At 35.7% G+C, this 17,973-nt stretch overlaps 2 protein-coding genes across 3 annotated transcripts in view; one reads left to right on the top strand and one right to left on the bottom strand.

Annotated features, from left to right (window-relative positions):
- The window catches only part of LOC105257111 (ELAV-like protein 3), a 47,699-nt gene extending 29,798 nt beyond the window's left edge, over positions 1-17,901 (bottom strand). Inside the window, exon 1 of one of the 2 annotated variants that reach the window (XM_011267512.3) lies at positions 17,712-17,901. The gene's annotated coding sequence lies outside the window, so the exon portion shown is untranslated. Of the gene's footprint in view, positions 1-14,723; positions 15,268-17,711 lie in introns of those variants that run through there. The other variant, XM_011267510.2, reaches the window with a different exon arrangement.
- LOC105257109 (cytosolic carboxypeptidase 6) lies at positions 6,892-13,897 on the top strand. Its single transcript, XM_011267506.3, has 7 exons — positions 6,892-7,099; positions 7,358-7,722; positions 10,623-11,056; positions 11,408-11,611; positions 11,768-11,991; positions 12,227-12,422; positions 13,133-13,897. The coding sequence occupies exons 1-7, from the start codon at positions 7,039-7,041 to the stop codon at positions 13,449-13,451; spliced, it is 1,803 nt and encodes a 600-aa protein (XP_011265808.2). The 5' UTR covers positions 6,892-7,038; the 3' UTR covers positions 13,452-13,897.
- Positions 17,902-17,973: the final 72 nt, after the last annotated feature.

Here is a 17,973-nt window from a genome sequence, read left to right on the forward strand (position 1 = left end):
TTAATATCAAGTAGTTTGGATTCAGTATAGTATATAGAAATAAAAAAAAAACACATGCGAAGAGCGAACGTGCTTATCTCGTGACTGCAATCTCATCTGCGATCAGCAACCGTGAATAATAGCGCTAATACATAAGGCCTACCGATCGATTTTCTTAGGCGTGTGGGCTTATTTGTTTCTGTTCTATTACGCATGACGTTCGTTTATACGAGCAGTGTGACAAACGATTTTTTAATGAGTCATGTCATGGATAGAGGCGAGAGAATCGATAAATATCAGGCGCGATATGTACTAATTGGTTTCTCGTCTGCGCCACATTGCATGTACATTTTGATATTACGAAATACGAGAGATAAACGAAACGATGCGTGGAAGAAATCGCCGCGGCGGAACAAAGAGAAAGGGAGAAAGAAAGAGAGTCACAGGGGAGAGGCAGAAAGGGACAAGGGAGACAAGGGGTGTAATCTAATGGTAAATAGCACGTATGCATATAAGGGTCAGTCGAAGTGCGTCCCAATGGCGTAGGTAACTGAATGCTAGTTATCAATGCATTTGAAATGGACAATTTTGGTAAGTCTCAGATGTCTTACGATACAATAAAAAATATAGAGACATAAAAAAACACTAAAGTTCACCTATAAAATAAATAATATAGTCCAATCTCTTATAATTAGATGCTAATGAAAACTTGAATTTTATAATAAAAGAGAAAGATATATTTAAAAGTGATTATAATACATTTTTCAAAAGGTTTTATGAATTTATATTATAATAATAAGCTATATATATTGTGTACCTTTCAAAGGACTATACGTGCTGTTAATTTATATTACTATAATAATGATCTATTATTATATAATATTTTATGCACGCGTTTTAAAATTATGCGAAAAATCTGACGGTGAATTTAATATTTAATGCTGCTCTTTCGTGTACGCTATTACATTAAATAACTAATTATACATTTTTCAAATTTGCATGTTTATGCATATATTAAGAGAACGATGCTGAAAATCTCGGCATAATTACCAACTGGAAACATCCCATACAGCACAGAATATTGCAATGTTCTGTATGGGATATAACGAGACGATCGTTGATAGCGAAAAAACCATTTATTCTCGTTTCACAATCCCTCTCAACATATCTTGCGACAATTATAATTTCAGGAAATAATTTGTCAAGATTTATCGTTATACATTACAATTGTCTGTGACAGATATCCAGTCTATTCGCTCATAAAACTTGTCGATCGCAGGCAATCGATTGACGGTCGCACCCACCCCCGCGGGTCTTAATCGTCAAAGGAGTCTAGACACCTTCCAGAGGAGGTCGCATAAATTCCGCGAGAGGACGGCGTGGCAGATAATTTACGGGCGCGCTTGTCCTCTTTGTGCTTCCGAATGTCCTAGGGAAACCGACGCGCCCATTCCACCCCGAGTCATTCGTCCCCTTCCTACGCCACTGGGAGGGTAGACCGAGGGGTGCCAGCGTCAGACGGGGCCGCCGGCCGGGGTTCGGAGGGTGGGGGGGAGGGGGAAGGGGGAATTCGGAGGGGGTCTTTCGAATATCGATCTCCCCGCGCGTTCTCCCAGTCATTCACTCTCTCTTCCGTGCAGCGCCGTATCCCTCTCGCCACCCGGTTCGCGCGCACCCAGCACTCTCCCGGAGAGTGGAAGGGGATGCGAAACAGGCGGAAGGGAGGGTGCGCCGAGGGGAGCTTCGCCCGGCGGTCCCAGCCAAAGCCCGGAGGAGGAGGGCATTCACCAGGGAATGCGCCGCCACCAACTATTACCACTACTACTACCACCACTAACCGACATCCAGAAAAATGTCCTCGGGAAATTGGTTTATCGGATCTTGCAGCAGGAATTACCCCTCTCGCCCTCCCTCCCTTTGCCTCCCCGTGCTATCTAATTTGCATTCTATCTTTGGAAATTCGTTACATCGTAGCCTCCTTCGCGGCTATCTAAATTCGCAGAGGAAACGAAAACGAAGTAGAAAAATATAGATCGACGATTTTTGAACTTCTCGATGGTCTTATTATATAAATATCAGTCCCTGCATTGTTTAAGTAAATTTTTGTACGCTTAATTTTGCGGCAAATTATTTCTTTTATATTTTATTTATTTTATGCCTTTTATTTATAATAATTGTAAGTTTCTTTCTTCCTCCGTAATCATTAATTCAAAGTTGCGTAATTGTAAATTGTTTTATGATACGCTAAATACATAATGTAATGTATTATCTTATCTTTTTATTATACGAATTTATTATATTAATAATCGTTTCTATGTTCTATTTATAATTCGACATGCTATTCTCGAACTTTGACATCAGTAACAAAAATCATCAGTTATTCTCTTTGTCATATTATTCTCTTATTTTGCCAAATTTCCGCGTAATTCCCTGCAAAAGGAGAATGTCCTGTGCGTCTTAATTCATTTATCAAGCGTAAATTTGTCGCACAGCAAACGGAGAAGTGAATAAGCGACGTCGACATCTCGTTTGCGAAATTATTCGCGGAAATGTCACCCCGGAGCGCTCGAAGAGAATCGTTACCCTTCGCCCCCCCACGCTCCTCGTCCACCCTTTTCCGTCGCTTCGCTGCCCGGATCATCCCTCTCCTGGACTAGAGTTTGCCCTGGGATAGGATGGATGGTTGCACCTTACGGCACGGGTGATGCACGCGCATTCAACGGATGTGAGACATTGCGTGGACTCTAGAGCGAGCCTGCGTGTTACATGCGTACCGCACAAAGGTAGTTTGCATGTATATTTATGCGTATCTCGTCCTCTCTCGGCGTATTTTTGTAACAATCGAATTTCATGCGCGCAAATTATATATCGACCCCATCTCGTCTCCGCCCGCCTCATCCAGACGTTACATAAGCACGCCAAATTGCGAAATTACAGACAGGTCGGAGAAGCGACGAGACTACGGATCGGAAATGACGTGACTGGCTGCTAACTAGCATCTGATTTAACGGCTGTAAAACTGTAATTTTCTAGGTAACGAGCTGATTAACATTTTAATTGAACGCTGGTAAAGATAATTACGCGCGAAAAGTAAAAAGACTTCTCGTTAATATATTTTTAAATTAAAAAGTCTATATTGGAATTAATTTCCAATTAATCTGCGTTCATTAAGGAAGAGAGTGTTTCATAAATTTCAGGTGCTAATTCAATTCTTATTGCTTAAGAGGCAAAACTAAATCCAAAATACGTCTTCTAGCATTCTAAATGTTTGCGTTTCCAGGCTATTTATAATGGAGATAATTTTCCGTTTTATAAAATAAGTTAAATGAAATACGAAAATATACGTTTTGCGTCAAATCGCGAGTTAAACCTGCTTGAATTTTCATTTTCCCGTCTAGACAAGAGTTTATTTCATCTGCCAGCTTATCTGGAACATTGCGGTGCAAGATAATCGCGTTGCTCGAGACGCGTATACATATCGATTCAACAAACCAAGGAAACCAGAATGGACTCGGCGACGCAGTCGCCCAGTAAAGTCGTGGTCCGGGTGGTCCAGTCTGAAACAAGTCCTACCGATCAGGTCCTGCCGACATGTCCGATGCCGAAGAAACCGGTACGTACATATTATATCATGTGTCCTTCGCGATCGTCCTCGAACCGACTTGCGAGACCCGGATTGTGATTGCGCTATCGCAGACACGCGGGACGTGTCCGGTTCTCGATGAATCTCGCTCGCGATCCGTCAAATCGATCGAATCCGCTGTTCGAGGGATCACGCGAGGATTATCACGCGCTCGCCGATTGCACCCTGACATTTCCCATTTCGCACCACTGTCGGTTCGAAACTCCGTCTGGGAAAGCGACGTCACGTACGTGAGCACCGGTTGTCAATCATTCGGTCGGACAAGGTTGGCTCTAGCATCAACAATCGACGTTTTTTTGAGCCGTCTCTTTCACACACACGTAAAAGTAAAAGCCGAAAGTTTCGTCAGTTAATCGAACGCGCTTTACATCCTGATAAAGTGTACAAAAGTTATGCTGCGAATCGCGAAATCGTATCTTGAAGTCATATTCCGGTAAGTAAATAAAGTTTAATTTTTCTTATATGTATTGTTATATTTTCTCTCTCGTGATCTTTTTAAATAGCAATGAACAAATGATACTGAAACAAATGATGTTCATCCTTATTGAATCTGAAATTATGGTTGTAATTATTTATTAAGGGTTAATTATTGCAAAATAAATTACTATCCATGTCACTAAATTAAAAATTACTGTGATTAATATCATAGAAACTGCTAAGATAATCTAGCACCATGAGAATTCCGCGATAATTTATGGAGTAAAATCACAGGTGTCTATCGAATTTTAATTCACGACGATTTCGTACATAGCAATTAAATAGCAATTAAAATGGATTAAATTGAACGCGAAAAATGATTCTCGTTATTTTTGATGCAATAGAAATTGTTGAATTTTTAACGCGAATTCACCGTATATTATTCGCATATTATTTTACATTTTCCATTTTTAACTTTTATTTAATTGAATAAACTTGAATAACCTTTAATTTGAACTTTTCGAACATTGTTTGAATTTTTCGAGCATTGTTAGTCGCTATTCGTTTAAAAAATTTTACAATATATTTTGAATATAATCGCAATGAAACATAGTAATCCTTCTTTTATCCCGGTAAATAAAAAAAAATCTCACTCCACTTTTTAATACGAAAGATGCGTAGAGTTGATAAAAATATTACAGCGTTTAGTTTTTGCAAATAATTTAGAATATAAGTAATAAGAATGTAATATTCAATTTAGGTACATGAAATAGCGTTTATTTATTAAATTATTTAATTTCTCGAACATATTTATTACGAAATTGTAAGAGCGAATAGTTTCTAAATGCAATTATATTGAAAAGTTTATAGAATTACAGTTGAACTAGTTATAAATAATTATTATCTAATTTACTAAAACTTTCGAGATTTAAATTCCAATTTATTAAAACTTGTCATTTTGAGATTTAGATTCCACATATAGAGAGAAAATCTTATAAATTCCCTAAATAGTTATCTTCGAATTTTATAAATATGAAAATAACACAACAAGAAAACTAGCGATTACGAGCCACAGCGGATGGTAATGCCTAAAAATTCTTTAATTGTACGCGAAAATTTAAACGAGAACGAGGCATATGCATATATTCTTAATTATCTTCAGGGGGGTAAAGAGGGTTTATAGAATTTTCAAAAATGAGAATCTATATCTTGGTAAATGCACCAAGTAAAATATATGCATATGTCTCGTTCTCGTTTAAATTTTCGCGTACAATTAAACAATTTTTAGGCATTACCATCCGCTGTGGCTCGTAATCGCTAGTTTTCTTGTCGTGTTGTTTTAATATATATCGAACCTAATTCCTTTCGATTTATTTTATAAATATGTTTTATAAATATAAATATAAATATAATATATTTATTTTTAATGAGAGAGCATATTTATATACATTTCTTGAATTAAAATAAAATTTTCTTATCGATTTTTCGAATTCTAGCACTCTTCGGAACGCTGAATTATTTAAAAATTAATATTTATTTGAATTTATTAAGAAAATATTTATTAGAAAATTTATTATTGTTATTATTATTTATTTATTAGAAAAATAGTATTTATTGGAATTTGCACAATATACATTAATGAATTAAGATAAAATCTCCTTAAGTATCACACGAGTAATTATCTCGAATATTACATGTGAGACGTTACTATTCGATAAAGTATTTAATATTTCTTGAAAAAATATGATGTGTAACCTTTTATTTCCGTACACTGAATTATTGATGAGCTATAGCATCTTGATGTAAAGCTAGTATACCTTTTCCGCTTGTGGCAGAGGGACATAATGCTTTTAGTCACAAAGTGCGACATTTATGTTATCAGATGCGATGGAAATAGATATCGAGTGATCTGAATTTAGATCTGTGTATTGCCATACAGAATAGGCTACATATTTTTATGATAAGAAGTGCGATAAAAAGTCGATTTTCCATGGAACTTTGTATATTATATTAGACGACCGAATGACAGAAATATCCCGAATCTCTTTGTCATTCTCTCCTTCTTTAAGCTTTCCGTTTCTGTATGAGACAATACTTTTTTCTTGAATTGTAAAAATATTCATAGAATAATTGTATCATCTTTAAATAATTTTACTGAATCGCGAAAAAAAAAATTTTATCATTTAACGATATTAATATTATTAGATTTTGAATAATTATTAACATATCTTATTAAAGGGACAAGAAACGTCTATCAAATAATTATATAGGTGAAGAAACTTATTTGAATATGTAATTTTTATTAAAAAAAAAAAAATTTATTCGATAAAGCTTTTTAAGTAAGTAACAAAAAGTTTTATGTAACCTCTGCAATATCATGGTCTCTTATCTACAATTAAGTCAACTTTTGGGAACCGGGGTAACATGAGTACACCGTTTTATTCTATTTGCCAATTCTATAAAACTATCGCGATTTTCACCAAGCCCCAATCACGCTCTCCTCTAATCTCGGTTCATCTATAATCGAATCAATCAGAGAGTCATGCTAAAACTCCCTCAGAGATTTCGTGACCGCAAATGAGTTTTCCCGGTTTATAATCGAAGCTTCGAATCGTGGGCGAAAGAAGAGGGCAACGGGGAGCTGTCGAGAGATCGCACGTACGAGATCTTTGACGCTTGGCAGCCACGCGAGTTTCCTGCGAACCGATTCCCATTTCTCTTGCATTGAGTTGGCTCGTTCACGCGAGACTCGCGAACCGGGAGATTCTGCACGAAGGCGTGCGAAACGCGGGGAATCCGCTTTTATCACGTAGGCGGTAACACCTACCAACTATAGTGTAAAGCCGATCGTCTTGCACGAAGCCGTCAGTGCTTCATCTTCCGCCCGATAGGTCAGAGTGTCGTTTGCTTCATGTTTGCTCTAGCCTGAGAGACGTCATTCACTAATAGTGCCGGACGAACGTTCTATCGACAGATTGTTTCGAGTCATTTCAGGAGTCATGGCCTTCTCTTGCGAAGGACGAGACCCTCTGGAGCATACCAGTCTTTATCAGCGCGCGGGTTAGATATCTTTGCCGTTCACTCTACGAATCGCGTTTCGATAATATTTCACCGTTCGTAAAATTTGTACTTTAAAAATTGCAAGATAACGTGTGCGTTTAATCGATACAGTCGTAAAATGATAACGCGTCATTATCAACATTATCATCTATATTTTTCCTCGGAATTATCGTGGCTGCAAAGTCTAATATATCGTCATATTTTAGGTTTATCTTTTCGTTTAATTACATTTAATTTACTGGACCGATGCTCTTGTAGAAAGCGAGGATAGCGATGCCGAGGGTGGTCTAGGTAACGTGAACAAGATGGTGATGCGACCACCTGATCATAGCGGAAAAGCTAAGAAGGGACACATCTGTTTCGACGCCACCTTCGAGAGCGGTAATCTCGGTAGAGTGGACTTGATCTCCGAATTCGAGTACGATCTTTTCATCAGACCTGACACCTGCGGACCCAAGTTACGTCTATGGTTCAATTTCACCGTAGACAATGTGAAGGCGGATCAACGAGTGATCTTCAATATTGTGAATATCTCGAAGAGCGCGAATCTCTTTCGACAAGGAATGACGCCGTTAATGAAGAGCAGTAGTAAACCGAAATGGCAAAGGATACCGCGAGAACAGGTGAAATTTTGAAAAGTCAATAATATATTGTTTCTGAGAAAGAGAGAGAGAGAGATTTATAAATTTTAAATTGAACGTGAAATTTTCAAACATCGACAAAGATAATACTTTAATTTATCTCAGCGATAAATGAAAATTTTTAATTAAAAGTTTAAAAGACTGTCAATTTTAATAAATTTTTTCGTCAGGTACCAAATAATATACCAAATAATATACTAAATTTGCAATTATATACAATATGCAGATGCATATCTACATCTCTGAGGCAAATTTACATCGCGCGATTGACATAGACGTTCCAATTTATTGGCAATATTGCCGGTTTAAATCTAGAGAAACTGTGTCAGAGCGAATTCCAATATCCAATTACTTCATCAAGCACCAATAGTCTTTTACATTAGAATTATCGGTATCATAAATCGATCGACGATTACTATCGCTGACGTGATTGATTGCTATTATAAATTTAATCAAGATATTCTTATATAAGAATTTTTAGATAAAAATAATGTGAATAATGTGAATAATATTCTCACATCATAACAGAATCTAAAAATAAACTCTCATCGTTTACAATAAATTAGCATTTAATTATATCTTACTTAATTCTATTTCTCATGTCAGATTAATCGAGAAGTGCGCGATTACTAATCTATGCGCGATTCATATACAAATGATTGTCTTGAAAATAGAATTAATGATTGACTAGTAATAATTTCTCAACTATTATAAAATAAAATGTAAGATATAGTTAAATTAATTATTTTAAAATATAATGTAAGATATTATTAAATAACTATTTCAGAATATAATATAAGGTGCGATTCTACGAAGATAAATATAATTGCAATTACCTTCACAAATAATTAACAAAAATTGCTTGTGCCTCCACTGATGCTTGAGTCTCTCTCGATGTCCTCTTGATGTCCTCTTTTCTTGTTCTTTGCTGCTCTTTCATGGCACTTGCACAACACTCACTCGCGAAAACACTCTTAATTACAATCGCACGCGCACTAATCATCGAAACTGATGATGTTGTGTTATTTTATATAACATTCCTGATGTTATAATCACACACAATCTATACTTTATTTTATATTGCGACAGAAAAATGTGAAAATCATAATACACGATACGTAGTTGATGATAATTAAAATACGCAGTTAAATAAAACTGTAAAAATTAAACGTATCATGATGTCGCTCGATTTAAAATCGATTATGTTGATAAAAATTATTTTGTTGAAAAAAAAAACATTTTATTAATAATAGAAAAATCCGGGAATTTATAACTTTATTACGCGATACATGCGAGTTAATGACTAGTTAAAACATAATAATCGCGAAAATTAATTAATCGCTAATTGTAACGAAGCGAATATTCGCGTTTGACACGTCTTTTAATACTTGTCGCGATCGTATTTCTAGAAATAATACGACGACATACATGAAACGTTTCGCGGAGTTTTTTGCTTCGAGTGTCACCGTTGACTGACAGCAAGATTATGATATGTAAACAACAACGTCCGACACGTCATCAAGTATTAGCCCGCTATTATTTATTTACATACTTGTAGAGGGGGAAATCTTATCACCCGTACGATGAGATTGTAGCAGAAAAATATTATGGTCATATTATCTCTTCTAAAACGCAATAATATATTTCCGAATTACTGAAGGTCATCATATCTGATATTATATTGTGCAGTTGATAAACTTTTTTGATTATTATATCTCTAGCTTTAACTCGCGTAGTATCGCGCACTCTTAGGATAAAATTGGTCATATTATTTTCAGATTTTTCAATCATATTAAAGAATATCGCGAATATGAATATATAAAATGAATATATAAATTATTATTATAAAAGATAGAATTATAAAAGATAATATTATAAAAGATAAAATATAAAAGATAAAATTATTATTAAAAATATGTACATATATTATCTATTGATAGAGATAACATTCTATGAATTTTCAATGCCAAGCGAATCGCAACTTTACGATTTTTACATTTTTCTATCACAATATAAAATAAAGTGTACGTCGTATGATTAACGTTAGAAATGCTACGTAAAATATCGTACAATTATTGTATTCTAATGATTAGTGAATGCGTGATTGTAATTAATGTTAGTTTTGCAAATGAGTGTAATATGAATATCATGAAGGAGTAGCAAAGACAAACAAGAAAATAGGAAAAGAGGCAATCAGAAAAGATCAGGCGAGAATGGAAAACATGAGGTGAACAATTTTATTTATTGTTTATTATTTTATTATCTGTCAAATTAATTGTCCAGTTCTCTCTTTCAGATAATATCTTTACATTTTGAAATGTAAGAATTAAAAACTGATCAATAACAGATTACCTTTAGATGATCGCTCATTTGTGACTCGGATAGTCCAGAATTCTTCGATTTTGCTTTTTCTATTTTTATTAATGTTATAATGAATTTTCGAATTAATTATTCTCGAAACATATCAATACTGAATTTAATACTTGCAAAATAAATTCAAGAAATAATTGATAATTTGCTTTACGATATTAACTTCACACAGAAGTGGTATTTTAAATAATTAATTCAGAGAATAGTTTTAATATCAAAATCAAAAGAATAATTTAAAAATTTTTTCATTCTTATAAATTAACATCATATTCGACTCGTTTTTTTATATTAAATAATAAATATATATTTCGAGAGAAATTTTAACATTAAAATCGAAGAAAGTTTACATTAATGTTATTCTTGTCATATTTATTCTAGTAATATTGAGGACTGAAGCATTACTTTTTAAATTTATTTTACGACAATTCATTCAAAACGAGATTTCAAATATAATTTGATTTTATATAAATTATTTTTCATAGTTTATTCCGATCTATTCCTTCATGTTACAGGTATTCTATTACAAATCTGCGCAGCATCAGAATCACTACGTATTAAGTTTCGCTTTCGCGTTCGATCGCGAAGATGACATCTACCAGTTCGCTCTAACATACCCGTATTCGTACAGTCGTTATTTGGGGCATCTCGACAACCTATGCAGCAGATTGTTATATACAAAGAGAGAAACGTTGGCCGAATCAATCCAAAAGAGGAATGTAGAACTCGTGACTATAACCTCCGACCTCGAAGATACGGAACGACCTAGAAAGGTGGTCGTCGTTCTCGCCAGAGTTCATCCTGGCGAATCGCCGTCCTCTTTCGTGTGTCAGGGATTGATGGATTTTTTGGTCAGCGCGCATCCCATCGCCCAGATTCTAAGAGAGTATGTGATATTCAAGATAGTGCCGATGCTGAATCCCGATGGCGTCTTTCTCGGAAATTACAGGTACAAATATTCTCGAGAAATAATCGATTTTTATTCACCCGTTTTAACGTTACTACTTTAATAATTCAATGATGAATTAAACGTCAATTTAGAGAATAATTTTATATAATTTTATATAACATGTACAATAATATTTTTTTGTAATTTTATACATATGTAAATAATTTTATATAACTGATGCTTGGTACATTTTATGACCAGATAAATAATTTTATTTACATTTATTTTTAAACAAAAATATTATTTATTTGGTTAAAAATATTATATATTTTTAAGGAAAATATATTTTATTTTTTATGAAGACTATATCGCAGAACAATAATATATAATACAGCCGATTATTTGATTAAGGTCTACCGTGATGGGATTAGATCTGAATCGATCCTGGAATCACATCTCCGAGTGGATTCATCCTACTCTACTCGCGACTAGATCGATGCTAAAGTCTCTCGATAAGAATTCGCACACACCATTAGATTGCGTGTTAGATCTGCACGCGCATACTAATGCCACGGGTGTCTTTGTCTATGGAAATACGTACGAGGATGTCTACAGGTAACTCTAATCTCGTTTAGCGGTGAGTCAAGCAATATTAGGTATTCCATTAAGCCGAATTCGTGACAGAACTAGATTATTCTAACGAGAATATGGAAAGTTAATAAATCAGTCGAGCTTGTAATCCAATCTGACTCATGGCTGCCAGCCCCTCAGGTACGAGAGACATATCGTCTTGCCGAAATTACTAGCTCAACACGCTGAGGACTACGAACTAGGCAACACCATGTACAATCAAGATCACAATAAAGCTGGAACCGCTCGACGTTATTTGTGCTCTATTTTGAAGGAGCACGTTAACTGTTACAGCATAGAGGTTTCCATGTACGGTTACAATAAAAAAGGGATACCCGGTATAATGCCCTACACGGAAGAAGGATGTATCCTTCATACATAATCATATAAACCCCCCCAATCATTATATAAATTATTTGAAGTAATTGCACAAGCGAATGTTAAAAATAATTATTTTTACGTTTCGTTGAATTTTATTAAGAGTTTCGAATACGGAAAATAGTAATTATACGCGATTTATGTCAAAATTTAGCATCAATACTGATTCGCTGATCTCTAATTAGGAACATTTAAGGCCTTGACTATCAGAATCGAATACAGATTACAGGCTCGGTCGCAATTTGGCTCGCGTTTTTCTGGAATATTACAAGCTTACTGGACTTATCCCGTCAGGGCTTCCCGATCAGCCGTCGAATAGGCGAACGCGTCAATCTCGGCAGAGACATCGATTTCCAAGAGAGCCTAGACCGAAAACAGTGAGGACTCCAGCGACTTTGCATCTCGCCAGCATTTATGAGTAATTATTTCAATCATATATATACACATATATATTCAGGGTGTTTTTTAATAAGTGCGAAAAATTTTAGATGATTCTTTGTCGAAAATTAAGGAGGATTCATATACATCCCTCTCTGTGGAATTACACTCCTCCAAAAATGGGGGTAAAAATTAGGTTTTTATTTTTTTCTCAAATTTGGAACACAAGTTAAAGAAATGAAATTAGGTGGATATTTTCTACTAGTAAAAAGGTTATTTATTAATATTTTTTTCAGCCTCTCGTATTGTTACAAGGGGATGAAACTAGCAACCCCTATTCAATTTTTTATTAGAACTTTTTAATGTTTATATGAAAACCCCCCTTAATTTTCGACAGAGAATCGTCTCCTAAAATTTCTTGCATTTATTAAGAAACACCCTGTATACATACATGTTAATTGTAGCATGTTAATTGTAGCATAAAACTATCGTCTCTATTATAAATTATATTTATATTAGAGACGAAATTAAGAAAAAAGCTATTTATTTCAACATTACAATAATCAGCTCTCTTTCGAATATATACGAATAAATAATAGGGAACCAAACAATTTGAATGATGCAAGACAAATTGAGTTATCTAGAAGCAAAAAATTATGTAAAAATGTCAGTTCAAATCTAAGATAGAACGACGCGTATTATTTATCGAGACGTATTAGAAACCGGCTAATCTCAGGGCCGAATCGTCAGGTATTTTCGGGAGGAAGCTGAGCCGCTCCCGAGCTCTCGTTACCGATCGATGAGCGGTACGCGGATGGGACAGCAGTCCGGAACTGGAATCGCGAATGAAACTGGAACGGGCGTCGGCGGCGGGTGCAGGGACCGGAGCTACAGGTTCCGGAGCCCCGGGGCACCGCTCGACAAGGTGCAGGCCCTGATGGGGCGGCCCGCCGCCGAGCCGCGACTCACCATTATCGATTTCAATCAGCTGACGCGGGGTGGTTTGGAGCTCGCAGCCACCAAGAACAGATCGACGGTTCCACGCAAAAGCGTCAAGTCCCGCAGATAACGATCGTCTCGCCTCGGACTTGGTCGTTTGTAAGAAGAAATCTCCGCGACCTGGCGAACTGCGAATTTAAAGTCCTCCGGCGATTCGAATACGCTGCTTTTATTTTCTAGAGGCCGGAGTGAGACTTGGAAATTTGCATCTTATATCTTAATAATGACAATATATAAATATATATTGGTTTATATAGGGTATAAACGGAGATGAACTATTGCATCGAGATTCATGTTACTTTTTGCGACGAAAACAGAAGCAGGCTATTTATACGAGAAGAGAAATACATCTCGGAAACTATTTATTTGTCATTATTATTATTATCAATTATTTTCGTTTTCGATTATCAACAGTTTTCGTTTTTTTATAAATAAACCGAATAATTTCGGTCTAACAAAATTTAAATAAAACATTAACGTAGTATATATGTATTTCTCATAATATGCATAATTCTTTCACGGATGCACATAAACTATCAAATTTTCAAAACTTTCTCTTATATTTATATATTCTTATCTTCTTCTTTTTAATAATAAATAATAATTATTAATAAATTAATATAATAAATAATTATGATTAAATTAGTCAATAATAATTGTTCAACTTGTTAGATTTTACCAATGAAATTATATATACATATATCTGTCTTATGACATGTTTACACATACAATTTCTAGCTATATCTGTTACATTTATCACAGTTTATAACACTATTGTTGATATTATGCTGTGTAATACTAATTCTTTATTTCTACGTTCAAACATAAATATTGTTATGCATATTAAATAAAACATTAAAAAGCATGCTGTTATCGATACCATTTCCGAATTGCATCTAGAATACTTTACAAAAACCTGTAATATAATTACATATATTGTAATAAATAATCGCCATACAATTTTGAACCTTGTTAGACATTACATTACAAACTCGGAAAATTCCAACACAATTTCACGTTCACACGTCATTAATACTTTATATTTTATCATTATTTTCATATCAAATAATTTATTCGTACTTCAAAGTAGAACGGAAAAATTTGACGGTGACAATTTCTGACTAATAATTTTTCAATTAAAAAAAAATGAAAACTTAAAACTGCTAACATAACGAATGTTCCTCGGGAAGAAACAGCAAGGTACAAAATTGATTCTGTGAAGACACCTCGATTCAGGTTTTTATCAATCACACACGTGGCGATCGATCGTACGCTATCCGGATGCTTTTCGGAAACGGTCGCGATGTTCCGTCAATGCCCGATTGACAGCGATTGCACATACCTGAGAGAATGCGAATTACGTTTCCTAAAACTCAACGAACCCGCGCTCGATGCACGCGCGCATTGGATGGACAGAAGACGCAGGTACTACGCGATGGCCCGTTACACCTGGCCGGATACGGACCTAAGGATACTCCGGATACTGGACGCGGGTGTGTCCGTGCATTTATAACGACGACAACGACGGGAAGGTCGGTATACTAATCGTGCTTGCGAATTCAACCACGAACAACGAACAAACGAATTTACCGTGTGCGTGTATACATGGGTACGTGTGTGTGTGTGTGTATGTGTGTGATACGTGGGTACGTTGTGCGTGAGAGAGCGGGTCCCTGCGTAACGACGATGTGTGCGTGTATGTTTCCGGATATGTGTGTACGTGTATATGTGTGCCGAATTTGCGATTATATATTATACGTGTATATGTCAATCAATCGGAACTGAAGAGGAACTAAAACGGAAAGAAATGAAACTATAGCGAAAGAAGGGAGCAGACAAGCGGCCAGTAGCTCTTCTACCCCTGGGCTCGAGACGGAACTGGCCCGTGGGCCGCTCCAGCGGGCTCGCGAGACCCCCGTCTACGATCCCCCCTTCTCAATCCCCCTTCCCACCCTGCTCACGGTAACCCTCTTCTTTTGCCAACAACCACCACCGCTCGTGTCCCCTTTCTCCTTCCTTCTCCTCCCTTTCCTCGATTGCCGCCCCGTTCTCGCGTTCTTGCCGCCAGGAGTGCGTTTTCCTCCCTTCCGTACCGCCCCGTGCATCCCCCTCGAACTGGGCTGGGTACTTCAGGGTTGGACGAGAGCAGGGCGGTGGTCGTTGAACCAGGTATATAGCGGCTGATGTCTGCGTCGTGTCGGTTGCGCAGCAACAAAACGACCCTTACTACCGCCGTGTCATCCCGCCGCCCCCCTCCTCGTCCCTCGTCCACTATGCGCGGGGTTGCAACCCCCATGCACCCTGCCGCTACAGCGCAGCTCTCGGACGGTTTCCCAGGAGAAGCGACTAACCTCCGCGAACCCGGGCGAAGGGAGAACCGAGTGACGATCGGGATGAAAATGCGGAGAGGCAGGAGGGACGGATCTGTGCAACGGAGTCGACGTGTACGCGCGCCAGTGAATTAATATCGGGATTCGCCGGGGCCGAAATGATTTAATTCCGGATTTTAATCCGGGCTTTTATCTGCGCCTCGATACCAGATTATACAAGCGTCGACTCTTTCTTTTTCACCCTTTCTTTTATCTGCCGTATACGCGGGAACGTTGCCAAGAACCGGCGACTGAGCTTCCCTCACATTTTTTTGCCTTTTTCTTATAAGATTAAGCGTTTTATTGCTTCTGCGAGAAATCTTATATCGGGACTGCTAATTACTCGCGTTCGTCTTTTCGTCGTCTTTATATATCTTTATACTTACTTTTCATTTGTTATTTTATTCTTAATGCCAATTTAAAAAAAAAACGTTGTAAGCAGTGCATTCCTATTTTGTTATATTTCTTTGCATTAAAAATAAATATGAGATATCTGTCTTAAAATGAAAAATCCTCATATCGATCCGAGTTAAATGTAAAGGATAATTAATGAAATCTAAAAAATTTTTTCATTATTTCCTATTTTTGATTACGTTTCCTTTATATTAATGATTGGAAATAAATTTAATTTCACGTAGATAAAACGAAAGAAATTGATGGTATTTTCTACTTTTTTGCCCAAATGTAATAATAAAAAATTAGAAAAGGAAGGAAATTTCAAGATAGAAAAAAAGGAATAAAATAGATAAAAAACGACAGATATCCATTGAGGGGAAAAAGAGTCGGACACAATTTTTCTGAATGTTGCGATTGACTGCATGATCAGCTCCATCTTAATAGATATTTTCTTGTTAGACCCGGGAACTATAATCAATCCCACTATATATAAAATAATCATTCTTTCTTTTATAACCTTATTACCGTCGCGTTTTATTCTATTCTATTAATAAAATAAAGGCATTTATATGGAAATAAGCAAGGCTACTTATATGGAAATTTAAATTTCATCTCTACAGTGAGATAACTTATTATATAATTTGTTTTACAATATTTTTAAATTTCTTACAGAATCTAATATTATAATATTCAACCTTTAAAAAAATATCTTCACTTTTTTATTAAACATTTTTAGAAAATATCTTTTATATATTGTATTGACATTTTTATATCATGTCGAGCAAAAAGCAGTCTATATATTCATGTATAATTTATACATACGTCATATGTACGTATATATGTATATGTATGTATTCCCTCGCAAGTCATGTACATATACTTATTGAGACATATATATATTTATATGTATTTATATATTCATATAAATACACTATATATATCAATATATCAATATATCAATATATAAATAAATATATATATATATATATATATATATATATTATTCAGTAATATTAATTATATATAATATTATTTGCGCACGTACATAATATTGTGTGTATGTATATTTATCAAGAGAAAGAAATCGATGCATTTTTTTGTGCATCGCAAACAAGTTAAACAGTTACGTGCTGCCATCTAAAGTAATCTTTCAATATCACATGCATATCTCTCTCTCTCTCTCTTTCTTTCTAAAAAAAAAATCATGATAATGGTAATAAACTTTTATAAAATAATAAGTCATTCAGTCATAAAAAATCAGAAGTCAATCAGAAATATTTTATAGACAAGAAATTAAAATTCAATAAGCTTTTGATTGACGCGCCATTTTTAATAACGTATTCTTTCGATATGAAGTGTGTTTACAATTAGCATTATTACCTAAAAACATTGTTCATTGTCGCCCGTCCAACAATCGTAAAGAGAAAATATGCTAGTATTATATTCCATAAATCTATCTATTGCCGTTTTTTTCACTGATTTTATTTTATATCCGAAAAATAGCACGATACATATACATACGCATTTTATTAAAAAAAGAATTCCAATATGTGTGCTTTACTTACCGAATTCCAGCACATCGCGCCTCACTCGAAACGATGAAAAACAGCATGGCCAAAAGCACACACACCCACACACAAGTTCGTCACTTCGTCCGCGCGCGCGTTTCCAGGAAAACACTATTTTAAAACAGAATCCTACACGCCTCCTCAGAATTATTATATTTCGCGGTAATTTCACCTCTCCGTTCGCCTTCGAAACTCCGATCGTCCCGCCGATGACGCCAAGTGCGCCGCGACCGCGCGCATGCGCTCCACGACCATTACC

The sequence above is a fragment of the Camponotus floridanus genome, unplaced genomic scaffold (genome assembly GCF_003227725.1).
Source record: "Camponotus floridanus strain SB8 unplaced genomic scaffold, Cflo_v7.5 scaffold24, whole genome shotgun sequence".
Taxonomy (NCBI): Eukaryota; Metazoa; Arthropoda; class Insecta; order Hymenoptera; family Formicidae; genus Camponotus; species Camponotus floridanus.